The sequence below is a fragment of the Lepisma saccharinum genome, unplaced genomic scaffold, assembly GCF_977018435.1.
Source record: "Lepisma saccharinum unplaced genomic scaffold, izLepSacc3.1 HAP1_SCAFFOLD_405, whole genome shotgun sequence".
In the NCBI taxonomy this organism is placed as follows: Eukaryota; Metazoa; Arthropoda; class Insecta; order Zygentoma; family Lepismatidae; genus Lepisma; species Lepisma saccharinum.
This window is the reverse complement of record NW_028143109.1, coordinates 191,893-204,267: the sequence shown is the minus strand read 5'-3', so window position 1 is coordinate 204,267 and position 12,375 is coordinate 191,893. Positions and strand designations below refer to the sequence as shown.

Here is a 12,375-nt window from a genome sequence, read left to right as displayed (position 1 = left end):
ATTCTCCACTCCTCTTATCTCCTCTCCTGTCTTAGATTTCCGACTCCACTGCACTCTTCTCCTCTTCTTTTCGTTCTTCTCATGTTCTCTCTTCTACTCTACTCTCAACTCCCCTCTTCTCGTCTCCTCCTCTGCTTTCAAACCTCCTCTTCTCTTCTCCTCAGCTCCCCTCTCTTTTCTTCTCTCTCCCTCCTCACTTCTCTTTGCTCCATTTTCCTCATCTCTCCTCGCATCTTTTCCCTATCTCCTCAATACTTCTCCTATCCACATCTGTCCTATCTTTTCTTCCCTCCTTTACTTTTCCTTTTCCCCTTTCGCTCTCTCTTTTCTTCTCTCATTTGTTGTCCACTTTCGTTTCCTCTCTCCTCTTTTTCCTTTGTGTAGACTCATCAGCGATGAAATACTAGAAAATCGATTTTCTTTCTTTCAGAAAGTATTTCTCATTTGCCGCAAATGTAATACTGATATTTTTTTAGAGTTTAATACAATAATACTTGCTTTTATTTCTCTCGCGTATTTCATAAATATCTATTGTGCATATGCCAACCCTGAAATTGAGCCTAACTCTACATGCAACCCACCAGCGCCTTACGTAATTTGGGTTGCCTAGTTTAAAATGTCGTTGTCCTAAAACTTTTGAGAGACACTGTACAAGCCCATGCCGGGATTTGACCCACCCCACGGATCCTTGACGTCATAGGGTGCTGTGCTGTAGAGCGACCACAAACAAAAAAGCTTCGGCCAAAAGTCCCCGCGCACCTCCCCCTTCATCCGTTCGACTAGGGCCATAAGAAAGCATGATCCACTCTGTCCCTCCCCTCCAAGCGGGGGCGATCATACAGCAAAACAACTAGAGTACGTGGAAACAGGACTGCAGGCTCTTTTCCATGTGGTTCCACTATAACCACTCCGTCACGGAAGTCGGCTTTAATGTGCACATTCCCATTATTCATAGTTTCATTACAGCATTCGTGTAAAAAAAAAAAAAAAACTCGTAACCGGATCGGAGCGTGTGGTCAAAAGCACCACGCTCCGGAGCGGAGTGCTGTTGTCTCACGCTCCGCTCCGGATCGGAGCGTGCGTCTATAAAATAAGAACCACTCCGCTCCGGATCGGACTGCTGTCGTACCACGCTTCGCTCCGTAGAACTGAACTGGAGTAAAACTGAAGCTTCGAAGTCGCTCCGGAGCGCTCCTTTAGTACGCTCCGGACTCCGCTCCGAAACCCTGTGCTCAAGTCGTGGGTCAGTATAAGACATTGTGGAAGGCCCGACGCGAGGATATGAAGTAATGCCTTATATATTGCATAACATTCCGCCGAAAAAATTGACGCGTCGGGAGTTAATTTAAATTGTCTAATTATGTTCTGGGACGGGATATAAAATGCAGAACCTACTGCGGTATCGTCTTTTGATCCATCCGTATATATTAATGTCGACTCCGCCATCTTTCTTGATATTTTCCATGTTCACCACGGTCGACGTAATGGATATCTAGATTTGGCTCTATGGGGATATTTAATTGGTATATGAGTGGGTGGTCGTGGGTAAATGACAGCTGATAGGCCTCTGTGTCTATGAAGTAGCAGTATAAGAAATAATATCGGGGGGTTGAGTGATCTATATTCTTTATTATCTCCCATTGTCTTTGTATGGCAAATTCTCTATTGAAAGGGTGGGGGTGTATAGCCCATGTTTTGAGTAGAAGTTGTACTGTGAGTTTTTTTTTTTTGTCTGTGGGTGAGTGATTGTTCATTACTCTCGAGATAGACACTTACGTTTGGGCTGGATGGCATTAGGCCGAGGCAAGTTCGTAAAGCCTGTCGTTGTAATATATCTAACGAGTTCAGGGTTTTTGTGTTTGCCCCACCGTATACTGGGGCTGCGTAATCGTATAATGATCTAAAGCAATTTTTATAAAATAAGAGCATAATGTATGGATGACTCTTCCACTTAGTGGTGGATATGCTTCGTAATATGTTAATATTATTTTTTTTCCTTTTACTTTGAGGTATTCAATGTGGGGTCTCCACGTTAGTTTTCTGTCAAAAAAAACTCCGACATATTTATAGGAGTCTACAAGAGGTATATTTTGGATACTTGGTATATTGTTTGGATAAGTTAAAGGTTGTCGGTGATTAAAAATGAGGATTTTTGATTTGGAGGGTGAGAAGGTTAGTCCTTAACTCCAGAGGTTATCCCGAAGTACAGTAATAGCCCATTTTAGAGCAAGTATGCCTTGAGTGGCATCAGAAGTTTGTTTATAACAGCACAAATCGTCTGCGTATTGTAATACTTTAAAGTCAGCGAGATCTAATTGGTGGATGTGCAGGGTATATACTATATTGAATAGTAGGGGGCTGAGAGGGGACCCCTGTGGTATTCCGGTTCGTACTTTTCGGGCCCCGTCCACTCGATCATCGAACCAAAATACAAGATTTCGTTCATTATATAAATTCCAGACGGGTCAATCCATATGAAATCATACCAGCTGGTTGCTTGACCATTTTTAAAAAAAAATATTTTTTTAGTGGTGTGAGCCTCATATATTGACAGTTCAGAACCACTTTTATTTTATTTTTACTATCACCGATTTGAAGATGGCGGGCATTTTTTTATCATGGCGCGCGTCATTTTCTCCATTCGTAAGCATCAGCGGCAACTTTTTTTCTCAGCTCTGGTAAGTCCTACGACAATGAGACAAAATCTGTGATGTTAAGCACATTATAGGCTACAATTATATTTCTGTGTAATTTTCTAAATATTATTCCTTCATAATAAATTTTAAGGTTAAAATTGTGTATTTTAATCGCTCAAAATGACATTTTCGGACATTTTTTTTAGGGGGAAGGCAGTTTACTTGACACTTGAATTTTTTTGCGCAAGTACCTGTGTACCAATAGAGTACGTCAAAATTATTTGAAGCTTGAGACTTTAATATTTGTTTTTCTACAGGGTCATAAACATGTACTTTTTGATAAAAAAGTCCAAGTTCAGGGTTAAATATCTCTGGTGGGCAGTTGTTTAAAAATCTGAAATTTGTACACAATACAGTACTTCAGGATAAGTAACTTCAGTAAAAATTTTGAGTTTGAGATTCAATTGGTTTAGGAGATACAAAACTCGTGAAATATTCAACATTTTGCATTAAATATGGCATGCCTAATTTCATTTCTTATTAACATTTTGTGTTGAAATTCTGCAAACTGTAATTTGGAATGTCAATGAACAACATTACAATCCTGAAATGGATCTACAATAAAGTATATATACGAGGGCGTGCTGAAATGTAACGCTTCCTATGTTTTTATTTTCTTTGTTACCTTGTAAACGCATTTTGGATTTTGAGCAACCATACATTGCACTTATAAGACTTTCCCGCTTCTCAATTGAAGGTTTCAAACTTCTATCGCAAGGGGGTGCTGAACTATTGCGAGGAAAATGGCAGCATGTAACCATGCAATGTCGGTGAAGTACCTGAAGTAGCGTGCAGTGATAAGAGTTTCTAAACGCAGAAAATGTGCTAGAAATTGATATTCATCTGAGACTGAGGGCACTTTATGGGGATGAATGTGTAGACATCAGTACTGTGCAATCGTGGGCTGTTCATGCTCGTAAAGATAACCCCAGCTGAACACGATTCCGATAACCTCCAGCAGTTGAATTTCGCGGCCTTTCATTCCATTCTCTCACATAGCTGAGATTTCTTCAGCTGGGGTTATCTTTACGAGCATGAACAGCCCACGATTGCACAGTACTGATGTCTACACATTCATCCCCATAAAGTGCCCTCAGTCTCAGATGAATGTCAATTTCTAGCACATTTTCTGCGTTTAGAAACTCTTATCACTGCACGCTACTTCAGGTACTTCACCGACATTGCATGGTTACATGCTGCCATTTTCCTCGCAATAGTTCAGCACCCCCTTGCGATAGAAGTTTGAAACCTTCAATTGAGAAGCGGGAAAGTCTTATAAGTGCAATGTATGGTTGCTCAAAATCCAAAATGCGTTTACAAGGTAACAAAGAAAATAAAAACATAGGAAGCGTTACATTTCAGCACGCCCTCGTATATATACTTTATTGTAGATCAATTTCAGGATTGTAATGTTGTTCATTGACATTCCAAATTACAGTTTGCAGAATTTCAACACAAAATGTTAATAAGAAATGAAATTAGGCATGCCATATTTAATGCAAAATGTTGAATATTTCACGAGTTTTGTATCTCCTAAACCAATTGAATCTCAAACTCAAAATTTTTACTGAAGTTACTTATCCTGAAGTACTGTATTGTGTACAAATTTCAGATTTTTAGACAACTGCCCACCAGAGATATTTAACCCTGAACTTGGACTTTTTTATCAAAAAGTACATGTTTATGACCCTGTAGAAAAACAAATATTAAAGTCTCAAGCTTCAAATAATTTTGACGTACTCTATTGGTACACAGGTACTTGCGCAAAAAAATTCAAGTGTCAAGTAAACTGCCTTCCCCCTAAAAAAAATGTCCGAAAATGTCATTTTGAGCGATTAAAATACACAATTTTAACCTTAAAATTTATTATGAAGGAATAATATTTAGAAAATTACACAGAAATATAATTGTAGCCTATAATGTGCTTAACATCACAGATTTTGTCTCATTGTCGTAGGACTTACCAGAGCTGAGAAAAAAAGTTGCCGCTGATACTTACTGGATTGATTGATTTGGTGTTTTAAGTCCACTTTATGCACAGTAAGGCTAATCGGGACTGGACCTACAGTTTAAAGTGGGATCCGAACCACTTGTGCCTCCACCGGGTATCGAACCCGGGACCCCTTGATTACAAGGCGATGACGCTACCACTGCGCCATCGGGGAGGCCCCGGCTGATATTTACGAATGGAGAAAATGACGTGCGCCATGATAAAAAAATGCCCGCCATCTTCAAATCGGTGATAGTAAAAATAAAATAAAAGTGGTTCTGAACTGTCAATATATGAGGCTCACACCACTCAAAAAATAAAGTTTTTTTAAAAATGGTCAAGCAACCAGCTGGTATGATTTCATATGGATTGACCCAGATAATATTAGCAACGGAAGGATGTATTGATAATTTATCTAATACATTGCATAGTATTGGGATGTAAATCGAATCATAGGCTTTCTCAATGTCTGTAAACAGGCTAAAACAATAGTCCTTAGTTATCTGACTATTTTGTATTGCTACTGTGAGAGTGGATACGGCATCTTGGCTGCCGTGATTGAGCCTGAATCCCATTTGTGTTGGGGGGAAAAATTGTTGTTTTTCCAGGGTCTAGTTTATTCGATATTGTAATGGTTTTTTTTTTTCAAAAAGTTTGGTGAGTACCGGAATTAATACTATGGGTCGATACGATTGTGCGTTGTTGCGAGGTTTGGATGGTTCCAGGATAGGAATTACGATATGATTGTTCCAGGTTATGGGGATAATACCGGTGCGATATATTTCATTGTAAATTTGTACAATGAGGTGGATACCTTCGTCCGGCAAGTGGCGAAGTACGTCATATGTAATGCCGTCATATCCTGTTGCGGTATTTTTAAGGGAGTCTAAGGTATTTGTGAGTTCTGATGCGGTTACCGCAGGAAAGTCATCTGTGAATGTTGCGTTTAATCTTTCGTCGTGTTTATAACCCGAGCTAACCGAAGGGGGTGTTAATAAAGATATGACGTCGTTTTCCCAGGTTCGGTCTAGCGTTTTCACCTTACTTTGGGTGGGTTTGCGAATGGAGTTAAATTTGTGCCAAATGGAGCTTATGCTATCGCTGCGATCTAATGTATTGCAAAAGTTTTGCTATGCTGCTCTCTTCGCCTGGAGGTAAGTTTTCTTTGCTTTCGCTTGTAGGCGTTTTAGTTCAATCAAATTTTCTCGGAGGTGGTGTCGTTCATATTTTCGGAGTTATTGTCGTTTTCTGATTTTAATGGTTTCGCAATCTCTCGTCCACCAACTTATGGATGGATATCTGGAAGGGATACTAAAGCGGGTACGGGTAGCACTGTGGCCCATAGCGACCGTAATCATTTCGATGAGATTAGAGTAAACTAGGTTGATATTTCGGAATGATAGAATTGGCATGAATATCCGTGAGAACGTGGCTTTGAAGGCATCCCAGTTAATGGAAGCTTTATTCCATCGCTGTACTGGGGGTGTCTGGCTGTTAGCCAAGCCTGGGGGTCGGAGATTGTGACGACGTCTGATCAAGAGAATTGGTGTGTGATCGCTGCCCCGTAAGTCTGCGTCTTTATGCCACGCGAACTGAGGGAATATTTCCGGAGACGTTATCATCAGGTCTATGCAGGATGGGTTATTTCCGTTGATAGGGTAATGGGTGGGGGTTCCATCGTTACAGAGAATGAGGTTATTCTCAGTGATCCATATGTCAATTGCGTTACCTAGTCTGTCGTTATGTTTGTCCCCCCACGTTGAGTGGTGTCTATTAAAGTCACCTAAAAGGGCAATAGGTCCGGGAACGTGTTGTACCATTTCTTGAAGGTCTCTCGCTCGTATGCGTTGGGAGTTAGTAGGGAAGGGATGTATATCGATATGACCGTGAATGTACGTAGGAAGATAGAAACGCGGATAGCTACTATTTCTGCTTGGAAATCTTGTTTTAATCTTATGTCATTCGGAATCCAGACTTCGGTATGTTGAATTTTTTCGTGTACGAATATTGACTTACTTAATTCCTGTTGTTCCCCGTGGAACATAGGGCATCAACAAAGCATCTCCACCTGGTCCTACTGACGGCAATTCTCTTCACTGCATTCCAGCTCTTTCCTTCCTCCAAGGCCTCAGCGTGAACAGATCTTCGCCACGTCTGTCTAGGCCTCCCTCTTTTCCTTCTTCCCTGCGGGTTCCAGTCTAGTGCCTCTCTCTCGACAGCCTCATTTTCCTTCCTCAACGTATGCCCTATCGAATTCCATTTTCGCCGCTTTATTTGTATGGACACCTCGGTTTCTCCAGATTTTCTCCAAAGTTCTTGGTTTTGAATCACTTCTGGCCAAAAGATATTCAAAATTTTTTCTCAGGCAGCGATTGATGAAGGTCTGTAATTTAGAGGTAATCGTTTTTGTTACTTTTCATGTCTCAGACCCATACAACAGTACAGACTTAACATTACTTCGAAAAATACGAAGTTTGGTCTTCATAGATATCTTCTTGTTCTTCCATACTGGATAGAGCCTCACAAAGGTGCCATTTGCTTTTTGGATTCGTTGAGAAACATCCTGTGCCGCCCCTCCGTCTTTTGCCACCACACTACCCAGGTAAGTAAAGCTATCCACATTTTCAATAATCTCTTCACCAATATTAAACGGGTCTGTTTTTCTGGAGTTAATCCTCAGTGCCTTGGTCTTCTTGGAGTTAATCACAAGTCCTGCTTTTTTTGCACTTTCTATCAGATCTGCTAGTTTTGTTTGCATATCACCATGTGCTTCAGATAAGAAGCACAAATCGTCTGCAAAATCAAGGTCTTCTAGTCTGTTATTCAATCCCCATTGGATACCACGTCTTTTCCCTCCTATTGCATTTCGCATCACTGCATCGATCACGATCAGGAACATTGCAGGTGATAATATACAACCTTGCCTCACTCCAGACTGCACATCTATTGGTTCAGATACACGGCCTTCATGTATAACTCTACATGTATAATCACGATAAGTTTCTCGGATAAGATCAAGAATTTTTGTGGGCACTCCATATCGTTTCACTTCCTTCCACATTGCATTTCTGTTGACCGAGTCAAATGCTTTCTCGAAGTCAACGAAAACTGTATAGAGACGAGATGACCATTCTATACATTGTTCCAAAATTATCCGCAAGGTGTTAATTTGATCAATACAGGAGCGATTTGGTCGAAACCCTGCCTGTTCTCTTCTGAGTCTCAAGTTAACATGCTCCTTAATTCTGTTTAGGATAACTCTAGTGAAGATCTTACTCGGAATGGAGAGAAGTGCTATACCTCTCCAGTTGTCACACTTTGATGTATCCCCTTTTTTCGGTAGCTTCACCAACAGGCCACTCCTCCAGTCCTTAGGCATCACTCCCTCTATCCATATCTTCTCAAATAAGGGCTGCAACATATTTGCTGTGGTGTTTATATCATTTTTCAGCACTTCCGGTGGTATGTTGTCGACACCAGCTGCTTTACAATTACGTACCTCTCTCAGAGCCTGTTTAATCTCTCCTACTGTTGGAACATCCGTCCTAATTCTTACACTGGGGCCAACATCACCATCATTATCATCTTCCTCTTCCCCCTGGTCTATCTGAGCATCCACAGAGCGATTAAGGGTTGCAGAGAAGTGCTCCTTCCAATGTTTCAGTTGGTCCTCAGTATTCGTAAGGAGGGTACCATCTTTACTTCTCACTGGTCGATTTCTCTGCATCTGTTTCCTTGACAGAACTTTTGTGATGTTGTATAGTTCTTTAAGATTCCTCTTTTTTGCTGCTTCCTCCGCCTGCTGAGACAGATTGTCTACCCAATTTCTCTGATCCCTACGAACACTACTCTTTACTTCTCGATCCTTCTATGTATACTTTGTTTGCAATTCTGCCTTCCTTGCTCTTGTCCTGCTTGAGTTCATTGCTTCCTTAATTACTTTTCGCTCACTAATCCTTTCCCAGGTCTGCAGAGACATCCAATCTTTTTTCCTCCTATCCTTGAAGCCCAGAACCTTTTCACTTACTTCTGCGAAGGCAGATCGAATTTTTGTCCATTCTCTTTCAATTGTTTCATTCTGATCACTTTCATCGGTCAATACTTGGAACCGATTTCTCAGTTCAATCCTGAAGGTTTCCTGGAGATTCTTATCCTTCAACTTACTAACATCATACCGCTTCCTTGTCTGTTCCATTCTCTTCTTCTGAGCTTGAATTTTCATTTTAAAGTTAGCCACTACCAAATGATGATCACTCCCAATGTCTGCACCTCTCTTGTTTCTTACATCCTGTAGCGAACGTCGCCACCTCCGTCCAATTGCCACGTGGTCTATCTGGTTTTCTGTTCTTTGGTCTGGTGATACCCACGTTACCTTATGGCATTTCTTGTGAGGAAATATAGTACCACCAATAACTAAGTCATGGCTAGCACAAAAGTCCACAAAAAGTTGTCCATTCTCATTTCGCTCTCCTAAACCATGTTTACCCATGACATGCTCAAGGCCTTCGTTGTCCTGCCCCACCTTTGCATTTAAATCTCCTCCAATTATTATGATATCCTTCCTTTTTTGCTTCTTTATTGTTTCATTGAGCTGCCTATAAAACTCTTGTTTATCTTCAGGCTCTGCTACTTCTGTGGGTGCATAACACTGGATCATAACGATGTTTCTGATATTGGTTTTGAAATGTGCCACAATTATCCTCGCAGACACTGGATACCATTGAATAAGGCTCCTTTTTGCTTCCTTGTCCATCAATATACCCACACCATCACGGCTCACACTTTCACCCTCAGGTCTTCCGGAATATAAGAATGTAGCTCCTTCATGGGTATTTACCTCTCCAAACTCTGGCCATCTGACTTCACTTATACCTAGGATGCTCAGACAATAGCTCCTCATGCAGGCCACTGCCTGCCGTAGTTTTCCACTCTCCCGCAGGGTTCTTACATTCCATATTCCAATTCTCGTTGTCCTTTTCAGGCCAAATGTCGTCGTCTTAGAATCAGTTCGGCTTCCTCTTGTTGATGTTTCTTTAATAGTGTGATTTAAAGTGTGCGGGTTATTGGCCCACAGCACCCGATCTTGGTGATGGGGCTGCCACCTGAGCCTCCAAACAGGCTAATTTTCTGTCGGGGTATTTTCCCCTAGTCTTTTAGGATCCCTCCTCCACAAGACAGTGGCTTTCTCTCATATTTATACTCACTGAGAATGAGTGCCTCTTCCGCCAGCTATGCCGTTCCAAAGGTCTCCTTCTCCGCCATAGTTGCCGTTGAGGTCTTCACCGTAACCCTGGCAAGGGGCCCTTACAAGGTACTACCAGCCGGTGCCAGCTGGCCCAAGGTTTTTTAAAAAGAGGTGTTACTCCTCCTGATTCCTGGTTCTTCCGCCTCCTTCGCCGTTGAGATGGCCATCCATCTTCTTCCGCCATTGGAGCCGTTGACCAGTAGGTTGCTTCTTAGTCTGACTCTTTACCACTAGCCTGCCCAGCATGGGAGACCCTACCAGTAGCTATGCTACCGCTGGTATAGCCTAGTGGATCATCAGAGTACGCAAGCCCCACCACCAACTACAAGGTCATGCAACCACTAGGTGGGGGTACGAATATTACCGTTCCCCTATTAGTTGTTGGTGTGCCGTATATATTATAATGCGCAATACCATATTTTTCGCTTTTGGTACCTTTAACTTCCTGTAAACAGAGAATTTGGATTTGATATTCGGCAATTAAGTCTAGTAATTCAAGTTTTCTCGCGGAGAAGCTATTAACATTCCATTTTACTATTGTTTCCATTTCCGGTATCTATCGGAGACCTTGTTCTGTCAATGCGTGGATTCTATGATAGCCAAGATATTAGATGTTAAAGATTGGATTTGTTTGATGAGTTGAATGCAACTGTTTTTGTTCTCTGTTTCCCGCACCGCGTCCCATAAATTGGGAATCATGTCTAGGATCGAGTTGTAAATAAGATTGTGCTCTATTGTTATATGCGCTCAGAGTTCGCGATAGGAAGTGATAGGATCAAGACCTGTAGTTAAAGCGGTCCTGAGTAACTACCACCGTATACCTGTTCGAGCTGTCTTTGTATCCTTTTCCTGTACGGGAAATTATTTGTGAACTAGTGATAGTATTGTGAAGTGATCTTGTGCTTGCGTATCGAATTAAATTTACGGGACCGTGAAATAGGCCCGTTATACCATGGCCGGGAATCATACTCCGGACTCCCACTCCGACATGGACGCTGAGAAAGGTTCTAATAAGCGTTCTTGCAAAGAAGTGGACGATGTTCACCCCGATAAAATCTCCAGAAGTGATACAATTCATGTGTCCCCCCAGATTCCACCTACATATTGGTATGGTACGGATATGCCGGGTCCCTACATAGTCCTATTTGACGGTATAGACACTAACGAGAAATTTCTTGCCGCTGGAAGTGTTGGTAACTATCTCCGTAAGAAAGCAGTCCGAGTACAGTTAGTGGAACAATGCGGTCGTAATCGCGTCCGGGTGACTTTCCCCACCGCTAAAGCTGCTAATGAGTTTCTCACGCGTAGTGCAATGCATCATGATATGGGAGTCAAAACGAGAATTCCCTTATCGTTAATTCAACGGGAAGGACTCATATTCGGAATAGCTCATGCCGTGTCAGAACAGGACGTACTCGATGGTTTCGAGAGTCCTATCCCGGCCCTTTCGGCCAAACGCATGAACAAAAAACTGTGGAAAGAGGATGGATCTTTCCAGTTAGTTCCCACTAAACTCTTTTGCATCACATTTCGCGGTAATAGTTTGCCGGAGAAAGTTCTCATTAACAGTGAAATATTCGAGGTTCGACCGCGTATACGATCAGTCCAACAATGCTCCAAATGTTTCCGATACGGCCATTTACATTTAGTTTGTAAATCAAAATCCAAGTGTGCTAAGTGTGGATTGGACTCCCACCCAGAGGACTGTGACAGTACTTTGTGTTGCATCAATTGCAAGCTACCACATTCAGCCTTAGACCGCAACTGTGCGAGATGGCGGTTGGAATCAGCTGTCCAAACCAGCATGGCTGAAAACAATTTATCATATCGGGAGGCGAAACTCAAGCTGCAAGGCATATTCCTCCCCACTCCCACTCGCGATGATGTTTATCGACCCCGAGTGACAAAAGCGGCATTTCCTGACTTGCAGACCTCCCGCACAAAACCTTTCTTTACTAATCACACATGGCACTCCTCAAACAGGACATATGCCAATATGTTTTCCCCGCTACGTAACCAATCTGACAGAGACTTTCCTGAAAATAAGGATTCTCAAACATCATTGGATTCGTATCGCTTTAAGGTGCCATCCTTTAAGACTACTTCTCAACCACGAAACACTAAGAAATCCAAAATCCGCCCTTCTCCGAGGAAAGAAACACATCGCCGTCCGCGATGGGAAGACGATGACGTCGCAATAGAGTCCGCGGCTAGTTCATCGACCCTTACTGACCCAGAGGAAGCGACATCCCAACCCATAGGAAACAACGCCTACCCGATAAATAACACTCCTTCCCATTCTAAGAATTTCCATCGCCAATCATCTGTGCACCCGATCAAGAGGCATAATAATCCACAATCGCACATTACTGACCGCCCTACCGAACACAGTGAGGTGTACCAGGCTCTTTTAGAAATGATTCCCAGCATGTGGGAAACTGTTA

The 12,375-nt window shown here is 42.1% G+C and overlaps 1 protein-coding gene across 1 annotated transcript; it reads right to left on the bottom strand.

The window, feature by feature from the left end:
* Positions 1-8,554: 8,554 nt before the first annotated feature.
* On the bottom strand, positions 8,555-9,586 carry LOC145982763 (protein CFDP2-like). Its single transcript, XM_083116131.1, has one exon. The coding sequence runs from the start codon at positions 9,584-9,586 to the stop codon at positions 8,555-8,557; it is 1,032 nt and encodes a 343-aa protein (XP_082972257.1).
* Between the last annotated feature and the right edge of the window lie 2,789 nt (positions 9,587-12,375).